Genomic DNA, 21,692 nt, shown 5'->3' with positions numbered 1-21,692 from the left:
GATTAATGTTTTATCCTCAAACGTTTCATATAGAGCCTTCTCAGTGTCTGCCCTGGCTGAGGGTTGCATGCTGCAACTTGGTCAAAACATTGTCACAACAGAAAAGTGGGGTGGGGGTGTGAAAAATACTTTATTTTTCAAGCATCATAAATGCTATGAAAGATTATTGCTTGAGCAAGGTTTGTGCTACACGGACAAGTGGTGTTGCCTGTATGCCACTGCTTACACCAATAAGGCGGCACAGCAGGTCAAAAGTTTTCTGTGCTTTTGCACAAAAAACTATGTCAAACGTCCAGTACAATGCCATCTGTATGGCGACAGCTTGTAATAGGTTGGGCGCCTGGATCTCCAGCGCTTCCAGTTGGATCGTAAACTCTGGCAGCTCCAGAATGTTGCCGGTGTAAGTGACAGTCGGTACAACATGCACCGCTTCAGGCTCCTGGAAGAGTGATGCATTGCAAGTGGCCTTAGGAGTAATAACATTCAGAAAAAGCAATATGTATTCAGAATAAGATACATGACGGTTCAGGCATTTTAATTGTTTCCCAAAATCTGGCAAACATTTTTTTTTTCTTTCTGCTAATTTCTACCCCAAATATTCTTTTCAGTGAACAAATCTCATCAGATAAACTTTCAGTGGCTTTTTGATCAGCTCACTAATTTTACTGATGCTGATATGAGCAGTTATAATTTCATAATTTGCACTTGACATTAAGTTTTACAGTGCCCAGAAAAATGTATTGAGAAGTAGCCTTGCAAGAGTACACTAACACAAACAGAATTACCACTTATTTGGAAACACTGCAGAAAGTGCATCCTGTTACCAGTGAACTTGCACAGTTCAGCCACCACAGAAACTTTAGCATAAGGAGTGCACAGCCCCATGCTCCCCAGCTGTCTGCATAATTTACTGTCTCCGCTGAATTTATTTTTCAGGGGACGTAAAAATGTAAACTTTAGTAAAAAGAAGTAATGATTGCTAAGGCAACAGGGGCTGATGAGTGATCTCGACTTTGCTAGGAGCCTTTTGTATCAAGCACACCAAGTTTATACGGATTCATAGGTGCCCATGAATTGCTTTCTTAGCGCTCAGACTGTTTTAGAGATGCTTTTCTGCTCTAAATAAATGCTGAAAAAAATTTTCTGCACTTTCACATCAATCGCATAGGCACCTTAGGTATAGTCATGTTGCTTTTTCGAATCAAGGCATTTTCTAAAATGAGTGATTTATAAAAAGCATAAAATGCGTACTTTATGCCTATTTTGCAGTTTAGGAAATGCCCTATTAATGAGACATCAAGACATCTCGTTAAAATAATGAATGCAAAAGTTGCTTCCCCTTGCACTGCTGTTTATTTCATGTATCTATCTTGCTGCTGCTGTGGGAATACGCATATCCTGAACTTCAGAACAGGCATAAAATAGGCCTTTTATGCTTATAATAAATTACTGCACTTAGAAAATGCCTTGCATTTGAAATATCCGGCACATGGCTATACCTAAGGTGCCTATTCTATGCTCGTACACCATTATCAACCTTGATAGCCTGTTTACAAACAAAGGTACAACTGGACATGGCAAAACCATTGCACCTTACAGCAGCTGTGAGCTTTCTAATGTGTTCCCAAAAAAATAAAAGAACTCACGCGACTGCACACAAACGCCTCAACCCGTTCCTTCACCAGGCTGGGCAGCACAAATATGGCCGCGGTGAGCATCAAGTCTGAAAAATAACAAGGTGGTAAAAAGAAAGATTAATAAATACGGCAAATATGAAAGATGAACTAGCCTCTTGCCGCATACTGAAGTCCAACATCCTGCTTGCTCTCTTTTGTTTGCATTATATACTATATGCACAGCAGTTTGTATCCCTTAACTTTGAATATACAAAACCTAAAACTCTAGTAGCCACAGGCTTTTGTTCATTCTGCTCTTTAATAATGGTGGTAACCACAAGCAGGGGTGCCAATGCTGAGATATAGTGTTTGCCACACCTGCCTCAAGCTTGGGAAGCATGCACATGACGTAAGTCACTAAGCACCGTTGCCACAGTTGCAGGCACACTACACGCTTTTAATAAATCCTAACCAAAACATTCTGTGCTGCTGAGTCCTTGTGCAGGACCACTACGTGCATGTCGCTTGTAGAAACCGAAGCAGCTCATTGTCAGGAGTAGAGCACGTATGAAAAAACCTTACTGCACAGACACTCCCAAGGCATACGTATACGTACACATGGTTCTCTTGCCAATGACAGCATGAGCTTAGTAGGAAACGCACTGCACACAGCTAATTAAAAATGTTTCACTCTAGGTGGCAGCAGGTGCTGCATTTCCATGAAATGGCACTGGTTTTCACTCAGTAGCAGATTGCTATACGGTTATTTCATACAAAACATCCCAGACACCTAAAGTGACCATCAGCAATTTTCTTGAAGAAATTGGGCTCGATGGCTATTGTATGCATAAGGTTTCACCAAAGTATTTTAGTTGCAAAAAAATGTTTTGATCATGTGAGCGCTGAGATCTCCGCAAGGAAGCAAAAGTTGGTTGCAAGTACATATGTTTTAATCAGTCTGAAACTAGGTGCAATAGCAAATTTTATTTCAGACCATTGTATTGGCATCCTTCTTTCATATGACGTCATAATTGAATGCATTTTACAATTTTCCATGTTTATTTGGCTCAGTAAAAATGCAATAAAAGTAGCTTTTCCTAACTTTTTTCAATAAACTGCGTTATTTTTTCAGCTACTATAATTTTTCTCCCTTTTTGCCTGCTGCTATAGTGCATGCTAAATATAATTTGGAATTATTAATAAATATATCTTTAGAGAAGAATACCTCCAAAGTTGGCAGGAAATGAATTTTATGCAATATTCAAGCCAAATTTAAGCATTAAGGCTCTCCTGATAAATGTATGTCAGATAGCTCAATATACGCACCAAGCTCTTAGCTTGCGATTCAGAAATTTTCGTTCGAGTATATGTTGCCTGAAGCAAGAAAACAATATTTGAAGTCGACATCCAACATCACCAGCAGGCACTCTATACATGCCACTGCTCTCGTCGTCTGCGCGTTGTCTGCTCTTTTCCTTGTCATCTGCCGCCCAGCAGACTACGGCTAGTATATGGGGTGATCGTTTTTCAGTTTTATGGAATTTTTCAAAAATCCCGTGTTGCAGATAGCACTATTCTAGTCCTTGAGCTGAATTGTTCAGAGAGGTGTACATGCACCAAAAATCAAAACATATCTTCAACAAAATTACGAGCACTCACTAATGAACTTCCTAATTAGTTATTGTACGGCACATATTGATTGTCAGGAGTATTCATTTAGAATGAATTTCCAGAATGACACCGATGTCAAAATACTTCCCAAAGTATGGGATGAAATAGTTACCCTTGTACTTCAATGCATAAAAGCATTTTGTTAAAAAAAAAAGTAAGCGGACCAACAGTGAATCTTTACAGAGTTTGATGGCACATATCGAAACTGGTGGCATTCTGGAAATTCATTCAAAGTGGATTATCTGTCAATCTCACCAGCTACAGTGTGTAAATTTCAATACGTATTTCAATTAGGAAATTGATTAGCAAACATGTTATTTTGTTGAATATGTGTTTCGATTTTTTATGCAAGTAATGTCCACCCCTCTGAACAATTCAGCTCAAGGACTAGAATTATGGTATCTGCAGTAGCCAATTTATAAAAGTTAAATAAAACTGAAAAATGATCACCCCGTATGCTAGCTGTTGAGTGCTGGGTGGCAGATGGCGAGGAGAAGAGCAGACGACAACACACAGACGACGACAGCAGTGGCATATACACAGTGCCTGCTAGTGATATTGGTTGTTGACTTCAAAAATTGTTTTCTCGCTTCAGACAATATTTACTCAACCGAAAATTTCTGAATCACAAGCTAAGAGGTCGGTGCGTATATTGAGATATTTGAAATATCTTGATCTGGAGTGTCTCAATGCTTAAATTTGGCTTGAATATCACAAGAAATTAAATTTCTTGCCAACTCTGCAGGTATTTTTCAAAAAAATAATTTTATTATTAATTCCAAATTATTTTTAGCATACAGTATGGCAAGAGGCAGAACGGGAGAAAAATTATGGTAGCTCAAAAGCAACGAAGTTTATAGAAAATATTTCTGAAAACGCAACTTCTATTGCTTCTTTTTTTTTACTGAACCAAAAAAGCAATGAAAATTCTAAAATGCATTCAATTGTGATGTCATATGAAAGAAGGATGCCAATACAATCTGTTATTGCACCTAGTTTCAGACCTGAATAAAAAATATGTACCTCCAACCAAATTTTGCTTCTTTGCAGAAATCTCAAAGAGCACTCATGTAAGCAAAACATTTTCTTTAACAAAAATACTTTGGTGAAACCTTATTCACACAATAGCCATCTAGCCCGTTTTTTTTTTTCAAGAAAATCAATGATGGCCACTTTTTGTGTCTGGGGCATGTTGCATGAAATGACCCTATACAAATGTGCACAGAGGCATCGGGGAAAGCAGGGCAAGTCGGCTGCCTGTTCTACCACCACATCAGCCGCTGCGTATGCTCCTTGGCATTGCATGGCAACGAAATCTTGTTAAAAGTTTGTGCTGTCTTGTCTATCCCAGTCATTCTCTTTGCACGCGTAATGCGAAACGTGGGATCATTCTTCACTTACAGCAAGTTGTTTTTTCATCAACTTTCATTGCCATTAATTAAACATTTCTTTAATTCAATTAGTAAGTACAAATAATTTCCCCTAAGTTGTCCTTTGTGTCATTGTTTGTTGGCTTCTCATGATACAAATGTTTTCATGTGACACAACAAGAAGTTAATGTACCTTTGCTGAAAGTAAACATACCGTTCTGCTCCGGCTGGGGGACGCCATCTTTCATTTTCTCCAGCCCTATAAGGAAATCTTCCAGGTGGCGTTTCTTCTGGGCACTTTGGAGAATTTTGTGGGCTATTGGGTCAAGGACTCCTCTTAATGCGTCAACCAGGGTCACATTAGTGATTGCTTTAAATTCCTGGAGGACCTAAAAAGTGCAAAGTTAGAAAGCGAGAAATTAAGAGCAAGAATTCCAGGCAGCTTTATGGTGTCAGACACTACAGAAGTGCTTCAATTGCTGTGGTAACTGGTTCCTTAAGTTGACACTGGAATGGTGAATAATCTCGCAGGACTGTGATGTTTGTATATCTACAATTGGAAAACAGCCTGGTGAATCAAATAGGATGCCACCTCCTTTATCACAAGATCTTTAACAGTGGCTCGAGAAGTAGGATAGGAATAGAAGGGTAGAATCGATGCTTTAATGCCGAGATTTACAGAAATTGAGGTATTACAGAAAGTTCACTACATTAAATTATGTAAAAATCCATAAGCAGTAAAGGATATGCGGACATTGACCCGAGTATACCATGAAACTACAGAAATTGAATAAAAACAGAAGAGCCGATTTGGCTTCATGCAGACAGTTTTTGGCGACATGGTCAATGCAGTCCTTAAAACTGTGCAGCTTATAAGTTCTCAAGCAATTATCTCAATCATTGAAGACTGCATGCATTAGGTCGCACTAAAGTGTGCATCGTGTGAGAAAAGAATGCACAACAAATGCGTACCACGGAGCCAACAGCAAGGGCCGGATATTTTTCAACAATATCCGTAACACTTGGTGTTTCTTCTGAGATCCACTTCCTCCTCTCAGCAAATGTGCACATCATAGCATCTAGGAGGTAAATGGTGTCTGGAGAGGCTTTCCTTGCCTCTTTCTGCATAGCCTCCACATGCATGAGTAAGCTGATGTCATCCTCAGCATCGCCCATGTCATGAGCCTGGAAAGGCAAGCACGGTTATGAAATACAGGATTTTCATGTCATTTATGCAATATGTTGCACCCCACACACAAAAAGAATGGCATGGCTGCAAGGAACAAGGCCTAAACTGCAATCTATTTTCATAATAAACCTTGGTAGTCTGGAAAACAAAAATACATACAGTCGAATCAGGCTATATCGAACTCGCAAAAAAAAAAAAACACCTATCAGTTCGATATAGAGCGTAATTCAATATAAGCCCGCTAAATAATTGGATGTCATAAAAGTGCATAACATTTGTAAAACCACTTTAGTGGTGAAGCTAGCTTTCTTTCGCATGAAACAGCCCTGCATTTTCTTCTGCTTGAGCAATTTCGCTGTCTGCGACGCACGCACTTCTCCACATTGTCTAAGGAGTCTCAGTCGGAGCAGCTGAGGCCGCAACCTTCTGCATTCCCGCAGAAGCACCAGACTAGTGCAAGCGCACCAATAACTTCAGAGGACGTGGGCAAAGGACTGTCGTTGCTTTCCTCATTGTGCCCACTTTCACTTGTGCTCGGTACAATGTCAGCAATGTAGTCTTCGCTTTCGAGCTCTCCCGTGGTTGCGACACCATTATTTGCACTCACAAACTTATCCACCGTTGATTTGTAAACAGCTTCCAAAAATTCTGACAGCTGACTCCAAACTTCAGCAACGGGTTCGTCGCATTTATCAGAATTTACAGTCATCACCAAGCACTCAGAAGCCGTGCCGGCACGGCTGAAACAATTTTGAATGAACCACTCGTACACGGCCGTGTGTACGTGTCGGGCACCACGGGCAATGGGTTTGCAAGTTTGGCCACTTTAGCCCTAATCTCCCCCTTATTCTTTTAAGATCATGCTGAGAGTGCTCCTCGAAATCTTGCATGCTGTGGGGGCATCCGACTTCTCACCGCGTTCAACTCGATTTAAAATTTCGAGCTTCACGAGGAAAGGCAAATTCTACCGCTTCATCACGGCAACACTGCGGCAGAAGGCACACAAGGCGCGCACACAATTAACCAGAAAAGCAGCGAGACAACTCGCACTTCCGCCATCTTGCGCGATGCCAGCACAATAGCCTCCGATAGGCTGTCTGAGCAAGCGCTGCGGGCGGGCCAAGATCATTTTTTGCAGGGGAGTGGCGACTGCTCGTCCAAGGCAGCGCATTCCTTGGTAGGGAGAGCGGTTGGATGGAGCTGCGCCGCTGGGGTTCCCCACCACCGTAAGGGAAAGCCAACTTCTGGGGGCACTTTTCTGCCGCTTGACGTTCGATATATCGGGAGTTGCTGCTATTTTTGCTCGATGTAAGCGTCATTTTTGCTATATATACTCATTGTAACTATACTGTGTCCAGAAATTGTTCAGTATATAGAATAATTTAACTTAAGTGGGTTCGATATAGTCGTATTCGACTGTAAATCATAAAATTCAACTTATAACACAAGGTTTTCATAAAACATACATATTTCTTGCATTACATCCAGATACTAATGTGTGAAGATATATTAAGAACAAAATGTAGCCTTTAAAATTAACAATGGTCAAACAAAGAATGTTACCGAGACTGACAAGGGGACTCGTCTGCCTCAAAGCAACAACTGGTCTGCTTAGCAGTGAATTTATATAAGCAAAGGTCACTCTCCTAGACAGGCAATGGAGGAAGATGAGAAGAAGCTGGTGTATAGAGTAGGGTGAAGGAAGTCAAAGCGGTCAATAAAAAAGGGGGGGAAAGGTGGTGGTGTTTAGTTCTTATAAGACGGGGACAGGTAGGGGCACCGCTGTTGGTTCTTCACTGATTGGGGACATCAATAATGGGGAAGGACCCACACATGCAAGCACACACTGCAACATGGCTGGGTCTATTTCCAGAAAACAGGAAATAGAACAATGTGCCATTTAGACCTTTAAAAGGAGAGTGAATTTCTCGCATGGAAGAAGATATGCTATCCCGACATTTCAAAAGCAAGCTTCTTCAAATGTCCAAATAATTGTTCTTGTTTTACAAAAGAAACATGCTTGCACTTCATTGCATGTCATCACTTGGCCTTTCTGACACCTGCACTTATCAGAGGAACACCAATCTGGTCATTTCTTATACTAAGCAACCAAAGTTTTTTGTTTTAGCCCACCCCGTAATAACTCTTATGGCCCCTTTATTATGTTCCTCCAATGTGGCTGTGGCAGATTGCTATATGAAAGCAATTATGTCCTCGATGAATATCTCTCAGTCGAAATAACAGATAACCAACCATTCAAATAATTTTTTCCTCAGTTTACATGATTAGAACATAACTATTCTTAATAGCTTAATTACATACTGTCAAATTTTGGTGGCACCAATCCTTCCTGCATAATACTTTGGTATTCATTAAGTAGGATATTATGGTAGATGTCTTTACAACTGTACAGCCCATTAAATGTTCAGAATAGAGTGCTACCTAAACAGCAGGACTGTCCTCAAAAGAATGAGACACTTCAATACATACAAGAGATGGCCGGGAGATTCGCTTCTGTGCAACTTCCTCAGTGTGCCTGGTTCTTTTGACAGGCAGGGAACCAGCGGCCTCATCTTGTGTCTTCAACTTCCTCCTCTGGTATTTAGCTTTAAAGCGGAGCTGCACCCGCCAGGAGTCCTGGAAATAAATTAAGCAACTATTGAAACTTTTTTACACATAATAGAAGTAACAGTCAACACAACTAATTAGCAGGAAAATCGCCTAAATTGAACACAGTGAAGCACCATCATGTACATTTCAATGCGTGCTGCTGAGTGCTGTCCAGACTATTAATGACGGTGCTGCCACTTACGGCATAATGTTGCGGCCAGCGCAAAAATTGATTAGCATGTTGCCCTGCCCCTTCTATGTAACAGCCAACATTACAACTGGTGCCAGGGCATTGCCTTGCTCTCTAGTGTGCATATGACACTGAACAACAGAAATTTATATTACACATTGTGTGCCAGCTAACTTTTGGACCTGTACTTATTTTGCGCATTGACAGCACAGAAAATGTTACATGTGCTTACATATCCAGTTCCTGTTGAGTCAGCCAGACAGGGGAACTTTGTGATGAGCTCCCTGGCTGCTTCTTCATAAAGTTTTCCTGGGTACCTATAGAAAGTAAAAAAATATATCAGAAACTAATTATAACCACACTGGCAGTTGCACATACAGAGCCTTTTCCGAAATGTCAGTGGCCTCGACAGTTACATGCCAGGAGGTCATCCAAGGTGGCAGTACAGCACATAAGCAAGCATATTGTTACGTGTAGAAAGACCCCTCACCTCCACCAGAATGTTACGTGCAGAAAGACCCCTCACCTCCACCAGAATGTTACGTGCAGAAAGACACAGACGGAAGAAACTATTTACAGGCTGTTTACACTGGAGCCAGAGCGCCAGGCTGACATTCGCTTGCGCCAAGGGCACAGCCCCACTTCGTCGTTCTCGCGGCGGCTCGTCTTTTGAGCATCTCGTGATAATATCGTAATAATATAACTGAAGAAGCCTGTTCCAAATATGTTAACCTAGCTTCTTATTTCCTTTACTTATTTGTATATACTGCAGCCAAACATTTGGCTATAGCAGGAGTAGGAAGAGAAGAATGAATTTCACAGATACATTCCAACTAATAGCTGTAAGAAATTCATCTAAAGGGCATTCATGTACATTGCCAGGCAAACTATGCGGAAAAATAGTTTGAGCATGATATTGACGAGTATTTGAGGGGGCTGAAAATGAAATATAATGCCGAGAACAACATGGCGAACTTGCATAAATGTGCAAAAACTTAAAACAATCAAAGTGCGACATTTCTGGAGTGTGATAACGTTCCGGTTAGAAAGGTTCCAAGAGGCTGAAAAATATCTATCATAACGACGACAGATAAGCCTAACAGCCTTTTTCTCTACTGATTCTAACAATTTGACGTCTTTTTTATGATGGGGATTTCATGTGATAAAGGCATACTCCAATATTGCGCTTATTAGGGTTATATAGATTAACAGTCTAGTGTGTTTTGGCGTGGATCGAAGCGTGCACTGCAAATAATCGAGGCGTCGAAGAGCTTCTTGCATGTGTAGCAAGACTGAATATGTGCTACGTCACGCTTATATGTATGCACTGCGCATGACCCACTGCGGCACTACTTTGTATATATATCCCGTTCATTCATGCAATAAAGTTGTTCATTGCCTGACCCCGACACGCCTACATGGTGGCAGCGGTTCACTATCGCTATGTCGGCCCCGTCAACGCTGCTTCCCCCGCCGAAACCACTGGACCCGTCAGCAGACGCATGGCTTGGATGGAAAACTTGGAAATGTGAGTTCACATTGTTCTCCACGGCTACCCAGTTAAGTAAGCAGCCCAAAGAAGTCCAAGCAGCAACGTTACTTGTAACAGTTGGAGAGGAGGGCAGAAAAGCTTACAACGCCTTCAAATTCGAAAATGAAGCGGATAAGAACAACGTCGACATTTTGCTTCAGAAATTTGAAGAATTCTACAAACCAGTGACAAATTTGACGTTTAATGAATTTCGTTTCGGATCAAGAGACCAAAAGCAAGGGGAGTGTTTCAATGACTGGCTAACCGACCTGAGGCTTTTAGCAAAGAACTGCGAGTTCGGGGACCTAGAAGACCGTTTGCTCCGTAGCCGAATCATTCTGGGACTGCGAAACAAAAACTTGCAGGAAAGGCTTATTTCCGAGAACCCGTCATACAGTAAGACCATTGAAATTTGCCGGGCCCAGGAACTGGGAAAAGAGCAATTTAAAGAAATCAGTGAAGGCGCCAGGACGGCCTCGTGTTTCGAAGCAATAAGGTAATTGTACCGCAATCAAAGATATGGGAAATGATGAGTCTTCTTCACGCGGCGCACGTGGGAGTAGATAAGATGAAGGCGAGAGCAAGGAACGTGATGTTCTGGCCAAATATTTCCAGCAACATTGAGCAGTTCTGTAAAGCCTGCAAAGTGTGCCAAAAGCATCAGCCTCGACACCCTAAAATGCCACTCCTGAGTCATGATGTGCCCTCACTACCATGGGAAGTTGTCGGCATGGACTTGTTCTCGTTTGAAGGCCACGAGTTCGCCCTTATTGTCGACTTCTACTCCTTCTTCTTTGAAATTCGAGAGTTTCGTACAACAACTGCAAGCTCTCTTAACACGTGGTGTTCTCAAATTTTCTCGGTCCATGGCTTGCCTAGGAAGTTGTGCACTGACAATGGTCCGCCTTTTAACAGCAGAGAGTTTAAGGACTTTCTCAACACCTTGGCTGTTGATCACATCACCTCAAGCCCCTATCATCCCCGTTCCAATGGCATGACGGAGAGAGCGGTTCAGGAAGCAAAAAAGCTGTTAAAGAAGTGTTCCTTTAAAATGCCTGTGTTTCAAATGGCATTGCTTGAATGGCGCAATACCCCACGTGATGATGTGCTCCAGTCCCCCGTGCAGAGGCTGATGGGACGCTAGACTAGGACGCTTCTACCAGTACCTACCAGCCACTTGGAACCACGGACAATTCCCCCTGACGTGGTCCAGGGCCGCCTTCAAGAAATACGCCAACGACAGAGGACCTACTACAACCGTGGCAGCAGGAACTTGCCGCCTGTGATGCCAGGTCAGCAGGTCACAGTGTACGATACAAACCAGCGGACCTGGTCTCCCGCAGTCTTTCTCCGACCAGCCGATGAACACCGCTCAACGATCGTCAAGACTGAAGACGGCCGGGAACTTCGGCGCACACGAGAGCACCTCCGCCTGGTAGACCCACAGCCGGAAGCAAGCCTCGTGCCCGAAGACGTATCTACCACAGAGCCCCCTCAAGAACTACGCAGAAGCACAAGACTTCGACGCGAGCCCTGTCGGTACCCTCAGCAAGAGACACGGTGACCACGTCTTAAGTTCCCCTGTAAAAGGGAAGATGTAGCAAGACTGAATATGTGCTACGTCACGCTTATATGTATGCACTGCGCATGACCCACTGCGGCACTACTTTGTATATATATCCCGTTCATTCATGCAATAAAGTTTAATGTGTAATGTTAGTTTAATGTGTAAAGACCAAGTCATATAGCGCAAAAAAAAAAGGAACTCCCAAATATTTATCCCAGGAAAATCCAACCTTAAGGAGCATACAGAAATACGCTCACTAGCCTGCTGCTTCTCGGTATGAGACTAAAAGATATGAAACAAATGCAGTGCTAGCTAGAGGACTGCAGGAATTTGAAAGAACCAAGGAACTGCACATTTTCCTGGGTTTCTGCAGCTAGCATGGTTTTGCTTTATCTCTGATGCCCCACTGTTACTATCTATTCATAACAATAACCTCATATGTGCTGCCAAGTTTGTTTCGTCACCTTCACCCCGTCACACATGTGCAAGTCCAGAAATATGGAAGGAACTTGGAAAGCACATAAAGTGTGTCACTTCATAATTGCACATGCACTATGCGTCACACAAGCTTTTTAAAAGGGACTACATATGTGGCTCCTGAATGAACAACCCTGCAAATACTTTCACCAGAGTATGCATTGTGCCCTTGCAGAGTTATGAAGTAATGCCATGGCATTGACACTTGCATGGTATTATTAAGACTCTGGTGGGTTCCACAATAACTTAAAGTACTGGAAGCTAGCATCAAGTTAGCACTGAGCTGCGCTCCACACAAAGGACGCAATGCTGTAAAAGCCGAGAAAGTAGTGCAGTCATGGAAGTTTCACTAGGCTTGTCCTGCAGGGAAGCTGTTTATCAGCACATTCTCCAGAACAACTATTTTCTTGGTATATTAAAACAACACTTCTGGCATAATCTTATGTCAAATTTCATATAGCTGTACACCTTTTCACTTTGAAAAGGTGACCTGCTATTTTGGCTGCAACACCTAGCGGTGTGCTGTGGTCACTTTGGTCATGATGTGATAAATATTTTCCAACTGTGAAGCTTTTCATATGATAGATGGGTCACATCTTTTGACGCACAAGTACGAGACTTAATAGAATTACTTGACACATAGAGCATTTTTCAGTCTATAAGTCGCATCTTTGCATAAGTCACATTCCCTTCAATGTGGCAGTTTTTCGAAAAATAAGATTGTATATGAGTTGCACCGAAAACATGGAACTTATATTTTTCACTTTCCTGGTCGCAAATGCAAGCAGTGAAGAAAGTCTCCCTAGCCTTCACAGCATTGCCTCCTAGATAAACACAGTACATGTCAGTGCCATTACAGCAATTCGTGTTCTGTGCTACCGGATTTTTCAAACATGCTTAAGTCCTTTATGGTACAAGAAATGCTTGGAAGCATAATTTGAAAAAAGGTAGGCGTGCAGACACAGACACAAGAGAAGAAAATGAGACAACACAAATGCCAAATATCAACTGAAAGGACACTCTGTGGTGGAAAAGAAAGACAAAACTCATTTGTGCATGCACCAGTACGCTAGTGCCATCTGTCAATCAGGAACACATGCAGGCTTACACCAGAGTTCTTTTATGCTCTATTAGTCACTGAATAATACAACGACCTGTCTGCCCTACGTAGAAACGGCCGCAGCTGAAAGGAACTTTATATTGGTGTGGTATTCTTGCTGCATTGTTGTGGTATCGGCACCGAGGACATACCGTGGTGCTGTATACCGTCAGCACCCAATTATGTAGAAAGTAGGATCACGTGCAGAGCATCTGCTACGGTGTCGCCCACTGCTAGCCTTTGCAGCGCATGGGTGCAGAATAACGGCCTGTTGTGGAAAGTATTTTAGCCGAGAGTCTGATTCAGTTGATTTGTACGCTGTATAAGCAAATCCTGTGGTTAATTTTCATATTTATGTGCCTTTATTATACAGCTTTGTTCTGAATTGGTGCTGCAAATACATTCTGCTGGTATTGACGATAGAGCTTCTCTAGAAGGCAAACGCTCGTTAAAAAAAAGAAGAAAAAAAAGGTGGCTGGCTCTACAAAACAGTGACAAATTACGGTGTGGGAATAGATTCACACTTCATATCTGCATGAAAACGATGGCAACGCAAAATTATTGAAGGAAGTGAAACGAGCAATCCGTCCGCACCTATTTCAAGCAAAAAAAAACTCTTTTTATACCGTGCAGGAAGTAAACACGCAGCTGTCATTGCTACAGGTATACTTGCACGCGGTATCACAACATACTGAGTAACGGCGTTTAGCAAGGCTGACAGTTGGGCAGGTTGGTGAGTAATGATGATAATGTGTATGTGAAGCATCCAACAGAATAGGATAAAACAGAAAACAGCGACTGTCTTGCTCCTGATCGACAGGTGGCACTACCATACCCAAGTGTGCGTAGATAAGTTTTGTGTCTTTCTTTTTTGCCTCAGAGAGAACTTTCAGTTGATAGTCTGCGTTTGTGCTTCATTCTCTTCCCTTGAGTCTGCTTTCAAATTATGAATCCATACCAACTAACTCAACTTACTGTCATTCTAAGCTTGGTAGTATAAACAAAGCAGGTGGGGTGATGACTCACCATTGCTCATTGATTACATCACATGTTATTTGTACTATATTAAAACATTGCTACATTGTTGCCTTCCGTCTTTATGTGGGGTAGCGTGGCTATCGGGGTGTTCAAACGCAGCTTTTATCCAATAATCTTTTGTTATGTATGTACACCAATGTATGTACCAATCAAGTGAAAAATAAGTCAACTAGCCCCTTACAGACTTATATTGCTCGAAATCCTGTACTCGAAGCACGGACAAGAAAAAACTATGTATGTGGTGTGAACATTGACTGCTGCTGTTTTACTAAGGTGGGCGATACCTGCCCACAAAAATGTTCCAAGATTTTAATGCGAGGAAGCTACTACCTCAACTTCTGAATCTTCTTTCTATACCCACAACTGAAAAAACAGTCTTCTTATAGCTTTTACAGGAGAACAAGAGCCACAATGGCAGCTCAATAAACGTGTCACAGTAGCACATCACACACATAACCATGCAGGATGAAGTGCAAGCATGAAGACATCTCACAGCAATGACATGCCCAAAAGTAAAAGGAGTGACACAGCAGAGGGATCAGAAAATTGATCACCCTGTCATTGATCCCAAAGATCCTCCTTGTCATACAGCAGCGAAGAGTGCACCCCACCTCTGTCCAGAGGAAGGGCCACATAACTGCTGCGCCTGCTCAAGGCAAAAGTGGTAGCAAAGGAAAGGAAGAGAAGGCAAAGGTTATTGACTGGTAAAGATATTGCATGTAACAAAAGATGGCTGCCAGATATTTTCTTCCTTTTTATATGATGTAAAGAGCTGGCATAAGTGATCTTAACCAGGGTGTCGAACCAAACCCGTACCCGAATTGGAAGTTCGGCCAGAACTGAACCTGAACCAATATTCTCAAATGTGCCTGAACCTGACGGAAACCTTCGCAAATATATATATATATATATATATATATATATATATATATATATATATTGGTTATGGGCTCAGAACAAAGCAGCTCGAAGTATAAATAAGAACACTAGTTAGAGCCTGCATGGAGAGAGTAGAGTTTTAGATTAAAGTACGCAAGCGACTTGCATACGCAAAAACTAGGGGCCACGGTACGGCACATGCGCAATACCGCCGCCCCTAGTTTTTGAGTATGCAAGCCGCTTGCGTCCTCTAAACTAAAACTCTCCACCGATCCAAATGGAGACTCATCTAAGTGATTCTGGTACATTGCTGCTGTTGGGTTGACAATTAGATTCCTGAAAAATATATATATATGTGTGAAGGAGGTCAACTTATCTAAAATAATTACCCACCGTTGCGCCAGTGCTTCTTGCCCTTTATGCAGTGCCTGTCAATTCGCTGTTTTGGTTTATACAAAGCCATTTATTGCTTTGCCAACCTTAACGTGTTTGTATTCCTTCAAAATGATGTGCAATACTGTAGCCTACAACTCAACAAGCACTGCACTACCCACTAGTTGAATCCAAGTAGAGCTCATTATTGATCATAACTTTCAATGTGATTGTGCACCAGATGATGCCTTGCCCTGTCACATGTAGAATACATGTATGTAAATAAGTTTTGTTACCGAACAGACTCTAGAAACTATTTGTTTTATTTCACTTCAATTCATATTTGACGGTTAATTATTTTCCTCTATTCGACCAGGCTCATATTTTGCTCTCTCCAAACATCAGAGTAAATTTCTAGTGTTTTACTCGCTCTCAGTATGATTAGCAATATAAAGAAATGCAGGAAAATGAGCACGGAGAATTGCGAGTGGATGCATCGAATTGGTGCACGTGCTTGCTGCACAATGCAGCCCTCAAAAGATGGCCGGGTTTATCAGCATGCCCATTGTAGCTATTTCCAATGAATCGCCCTTATATTTATATAACAACACCGATTGCCCTTTCCGGTCTGCCAACGGGACAATTTCTTCCACCTCCTGACAAAACTTCTGGTTGTCCCAAGAGCTTGGCACAACATGATTGGAAATGAAAAAGAAATGTAATGAAACTTAAAAATACAAGTCCTGGGGAACTTACAAGTGCAGTCACTTGAGCAGTGTTGTCTGGAGTGTTTAAGGTTAGCATGTTTAAGTCAATAGCATTGTGTAATGTGTAGCAGATAAGTTTATTGTGCTGGACCGGTTCGGTGTTGCCAACTGGTTCACAAACCGTTCTAGATCTTTATCCAAGATGGAGTGAAAGGGAGCACACTAAACATGAACTGAACCCATACTTTTTCCGGTTCGACACCCTGACCTTGACATACATTTTGGTGAATAAAATATAAAATGATTATTTTACAGAGTACCTTGCGAGTTCTATGCGAAATGTCTTGGCAGTAATGCTGTTGACTTGATCAGATAATAGAAGTTGAAGGCTGCCTCATTTCAGTGAACACCTAACAAGCATGCTTACTTGTTTGGTGTAGAAACAACAATCAAGAACAGCAAAACAGCAAAACCATGCACGAACACTGATGACAGTTGCTGTTGTTCCGATTTAAAAAAAGCTGTTTCATCACTGAAGTACACGTTTACTCAATGTAACACTTTTTCAAGCTTGTCTGCTATAGCTTCCAGCATTACTGCACCATACTGCTCACAAAAGGAATATATAAACATTATTATAATTACTTTTTGTCACCAACAAAGATGTTACGATACCGCCAACAATTCCTTCACTTGTATGCGAGCGGCAAGTTCAAGCGAAAACCTGGATATAACACATCATCATCATCAGCCTGGTTACGCCCACTGCAGGGCAAAGGCCTCTCCTACACTTTTCCAACTACCCCGGCCATGTGCTAATTGTGGCCATGTTGTCCTTGCAAACTTCCTAATCTCATCCGCCCACCTAACTTTCTGCCGCCCCCTGCTACTGCTTCCCTTCCCTTGGAATACAGTCCATAACCCTTAATGACCATCGGTTATCTTCCCTCCTTATTACATGCCCTGGGAAGCTCTCTTTCTAGCAGCTTCACGCTACAAATGAACAGGTGACAATTTTCCATCATGGGAGTCGGCAAATGCATCAATCTCATGTATACAAAAAGAATAGCTTCAGAAAGTTGCTTTAAGAAATTGGGTAAATTTAAGTAGAAACATCCATAAGATCGTCACATTCCTTTGTAGTTGTGCAGTAAAGTTGGATGAACAGTTCACCGACCGTAATTTTCACCACGTGAGAGGCAAATCAAAGTCTAATCAAACTAACGGCTGTTACCACACTGAAAGGTGGGCAGTGCCACTAGTATTCCACAGCATGCTGCTGAAGGTGGCATGTAGTGGTAATGCAGAGTGCAAATAGCTAACTGTATGTTTTACATATTTCCTCATCATTGTCACCCATCATGCGCCTTTTTCTTCCCTTTTTCTTTCCCTCCTCCCAACACAGAATAATGTACCTCAGGCCGAACTCTGCATTTCATATCATATCATTAAACATCTCTCTCTCTCTCTCTATATATATATATATAACACCCTACTGAGCAATGCATTGATGAGCTGAAGTGAAGAAGTTGTAAGGGTTAGCCAGCTTACATTGTGTAGGTGCAGAGGTCGTGGTACAGCCACTCAACCACTCTGCGTCGATTTGCAAAGTAGCGGCCTGGCTGGTGCTTCTCAATACTTAACCTGATATCTACAGGCACCGACGGCAGGGTGTAAACTCTGCGTGCAGGTGGTTCTTGTGGTGCAGCTGGGAGGACCTCCACATCAATGACATCAACAATTCTGCAATGCATTTAGAATAATGATTGATACTGCACAATTTGCTCATAGAAACCTTAATAAGTTCGGTGCATGTCAAACAATTTCATCAATTTAACAAAATCAGCTGGGCATGCTGTTTATTTTTTCACCCCTAAAGGACTTTCTCTTGAAATCGACAATTGCTAAATAAAGCACAAGACTTACCGATACTGGCTCCCTTCTTTTATCTCCAACTTCGACTTGTCCTCAATGATAAAGTCATCGGTCACATCGACATGCAATCCAAAGTCGGCATCAAAAACCTGTCAAAAATGTTTGTGGCAAATGAGCAAACACTTGTACACAGCCTTGACCTAAGTTTAAGCGTTCGAAAAAAAAAATGACAATTTATGAGGAAGCCATAGCTCGGGGCCCACTACAGTGGTCAGACACGTAAAATCTAGAAAAGGTTTTGAAATAACCCAAGGACCACTTTAAATGAAATGTGCTCCATTTGGGAGAGAAAGCTGTAATCTAGTAACTGTAGGCAGTATAATTTTGTGTAAGGGTCTGGTGTTTCATAAAAAGAAACAAAAATAGGTAAAGGGAAGCAGCATGAGGTTTACAAATCTAACTCTGCATCAAATGGTTATCAAAGTTCTACAGGCTGTGTTCACAGAGCATCCATAGCGGTCAAATTTTATATATGAAGTCACAGCATGGTGTGAAAGTCAGAACGTTAACAAGGCTTTCGAAAAGTCTCACTCGCTACTTACGTTTATTTATGAGTGCATATATTTTGCACGCCTTAAAATCATTATGTGCAGTTATTAACAGTATTGTGCGACTGTTTACCATTGTCTGTTTAGGCCAGTAAACTTTATTAAGAACTAGTATGCAAACAAAGACACGTGGTGCATGCCAGGTAAGCAGGGCACATGAGGACATAGTAGAAACATGGCATATGCACTAAGGTCGTGCCTTTTGCATTCATCAAACATTTATTGCCCTTCATTACAATGAAGTTGAATTCATGGGCAGCATGTTGTCTTGATGTGCCTTGCCTATCTGGCATACAACACGTGTCATTCTTGTATATGTATATAAATTCTTGTCAATGCGATAAAGCGTTCAGTTGAGCCAGTGCTCCTGTTGTCTGAATCCCTGTCAGTTATTTTCCTACCATATCAATACTTGTTGCTGGGCCAGTTGGTTCATCTTATTGCGCAACGTTAAGACTAGACCACGGGAGGAAAAAGTTCAGGACAATAAACAGCGTCTACAACACTCTTTCCGCTGTAACCTAACTTTTCTTTCTGCCGTCGGTTGCACCTTAGCTTTGCCTGACACTGCGTAATACATCAGTAATCACAACCGCACGGAATGTTTTAACTTTGAGCTTGCCGTAAGTAACTGAATGCAACCCTCACAATCGCCCGAGTTGAAGGCAAACAATGGAACGTGACTGGAGACACCGCAAACATATATTGAAATTACACTTACCGTCAGTGTTGCGCTGCCGAAGTCTATACCGGCGAATGCCCGCTCACGCTTCAGGTATTCGAATAGCTGTGCGCGCTTCCAAGGGCCAACAAAAGGCACGACGACGTTCTTGTCGCCAAACGTTACCAAACATTTGCACGCCATGGCCTGACAAGCAAAGCACCTTCACAGCAAGAAGCAGATAATATAACCCGATGCGCGTTCTAAAGAATGCCGGCGTCGCTATCGAGTAAGTGATTACTTTAGCGGGTCAAGCAAGGCTCGCGATATAGGTGTTGACAGACAGATGGTCGAGCACGTGAAAACAGACCTATATGGCATCGGTAGCCAGTGAAGCGAAGGTATTCCTCGCCGAGGTAGAGTAGTTGACAACATGTGTTGGGCTGGCCCGTGTTGTATGAAGCAATATTTCCATTTTATTAACAACAAATTATTACGCAAAATTTATCACCAGACTGCTAAATATTTTTGGCGACCTTGCAATAACTGAAAGGAAATACGTAAATGCGGAGCTACCTCTAGGCAGTGGTCGGAGAAAACACGCGAGGCAAAGTTAAAAAACCTGCTGTGTGCCTTTCTGTGAAGACAACGATGGATGTAAAGTATTGCCCTAAGTGCCCGTACTTCTCTTGTCAGCTGACAAAAGTCGTGAACCATATAGGCATAACCCACAGCGCCGAACCGAATTTTAGTGTGTTTTGTGGCATCAACGGCTGTGCGAGTACGTACACGAACTTTTCTTCTTACCGATCGCACTTGTATCGTCGTCACTGGAGTGTGCTCGAAGAAAACGGGAGTAACTTCCAACGTGTATTCCAAGTGCAGGAAAATGACGCAGCAGAATCTCAGCACGGGGAATCGCCTCCAAATCGGCAAGCTTCAGAGAGTGACTTTTGCCACATTGATGACGACGCGCCGTCAAGTGATTCATCAGACAAGCAAAAGCCACAAGTTCACGGGTTTCATCAATTTCTGCAGCAGGCGAAGTCAACTATCTGGAACTTTTTTTTTAAAGTAACTGAGCAGCACAGTTTGCCTCATACTGCTGTGGAGATGCTGTTTACCGAGTTGGAGTTCGTCTTTGAGCTGGTGCTCAAAGCTTATTCTGAAGAAATCACTCATGCTATGAAAGCACCACAGACAGCAGCTGACCTTGAGTGTCTGCTCCAGTGCTCCTTTGTGTCGCAACTATTCAATGGTATTAAGAGCAGACGACAAAGGGAGAGGTATGCCAAAGAGAATTTCCCCTTCGTTGAGCCAGAGCAGCAACTGGTTGGCCAGAATGCCGTGTATCACTATGTGCCGCTACCAAAGCTGCTGAACGCCTTGTGCAAAGCGCCAGACATTGTGTCTCATTTGACCACACCTGAGTTCATGGCTTCAGAACCTACTGTGTACAAAGACTTCAATGATGGCCTTATATACAGAGAACATTTCAAAAACATAATGCGAGAAGGGAGTGAATGCACCATACTGCTACTCCTCTACACAGATGAGGTGGAAGTTGCAAACCCTTTGGGACCAAAGCGAGGCATGCATAAGCTACTGGCTGTATACTGCAGCTTGCTAAACCTTCATGTGAAGTACAGATCACAGCTGCAGAACATTTATTTATTATTGCTGGTGCGCTACATCTATGTCAAGACTTATGGCCTGACAGCCATCTTGCAGCCTTTGCTAGATGACTTGAATAAGTTGTATGAGCATGGCCTCAGCTTCGAGTACCGAGGATCAAAAAAATGTGCTCAAGTGCTAGTTTTTGGCATCTGTGGCGACAATTTGTCTTTGAATCGCCTTGGCGGCTTCTCCTGCTGTTTCAGCCGTGGCCGAGTGTGCAGATTCTGTATGGTGTTTAAGAACCAGCTGGCAGATAAAACATCGGAAGACATGTGCAAACTGCGCACTGCACAAAGGCACAAGATGCATCTTGCAGCCATTGCTGTTAACGGCACTACCAACAAACGCCTCTATGGGGTAAATGATGTGTCTCCACTTTTAACACTTCCATACTTTGACGTAACCCGTCAGCTACCCCCAGATATAATGCATGACATCTTAGAAGGAGGAGCAGAGTGTGTGCTGCGTCATGTTCTGAGAGGACTTCTTTCTTCTGGCTTGCTCTCCAGGCAAGACTTGTCTGATCTGTCTGCATTTGAATATGGTCCTAATGAC

General features: G+C 42.3%; 1 protein-coding gene and 1 long non-coding RNA gene across 2 annotated transcripts in view; one reads left to right on the top strand and one right to left on the bottom strand.

The window, feature by feature from the left end:
* LOC140219247 (uncharacterized) overlaps positions 1-21,692 on the top strand; it is a 34,210-nt gene that overhangs the window by 1,546 nt on the left and 10,972 nt on the right. The gene's annotated exons all lie outside the window — the stretch shown is intronic.
* On the bottom strand, positions 119-19,809 carry LOC126535384 (uncharacterized). The gene is made up of 9 exons (XM_050182267.2): positions 19,521-19,809; positions 18,243-18,340; positions 17,868-18,059; positions 8,879-8,963; positions 8,337-8,483; positions 5,630-5,842; positions 4,872-5,046; positions 1,647-1,723; positions 119-439 (listed from the first exon to the last, which is right to left on the bottom strand). Exons 1-9 carry the CDS (start codon positions 19,662-19,664, stop codon positions 164-166), a joined length of 1,407 nt encoding a protein of 468 aa, XP_050038224.2. The 5' UTR covers positions 19,665-19,809; the 3' UTR covers positions 119-163.

Source organism: Dermacentor andersoni, chromosome 7 (genome assembly GCF_023375885.2).
Source record: "Dermacentor andersoni chromosome 7, qqDerAnde1_hic_scaffold, whole genome shotgun sequence".
NCBI classification, from domain to species: Eukaryota; Metazoa; Arthropoda; class Arachnida; order Ixodida; family Ixodidae; genus Dermacentor; species Dermacentor andersoni.
The sequence above is the reverse complement of the archived record's forward strand: the minus strand, read 5'-3'. Positions and strand labels throughout refer to the sequence as shown.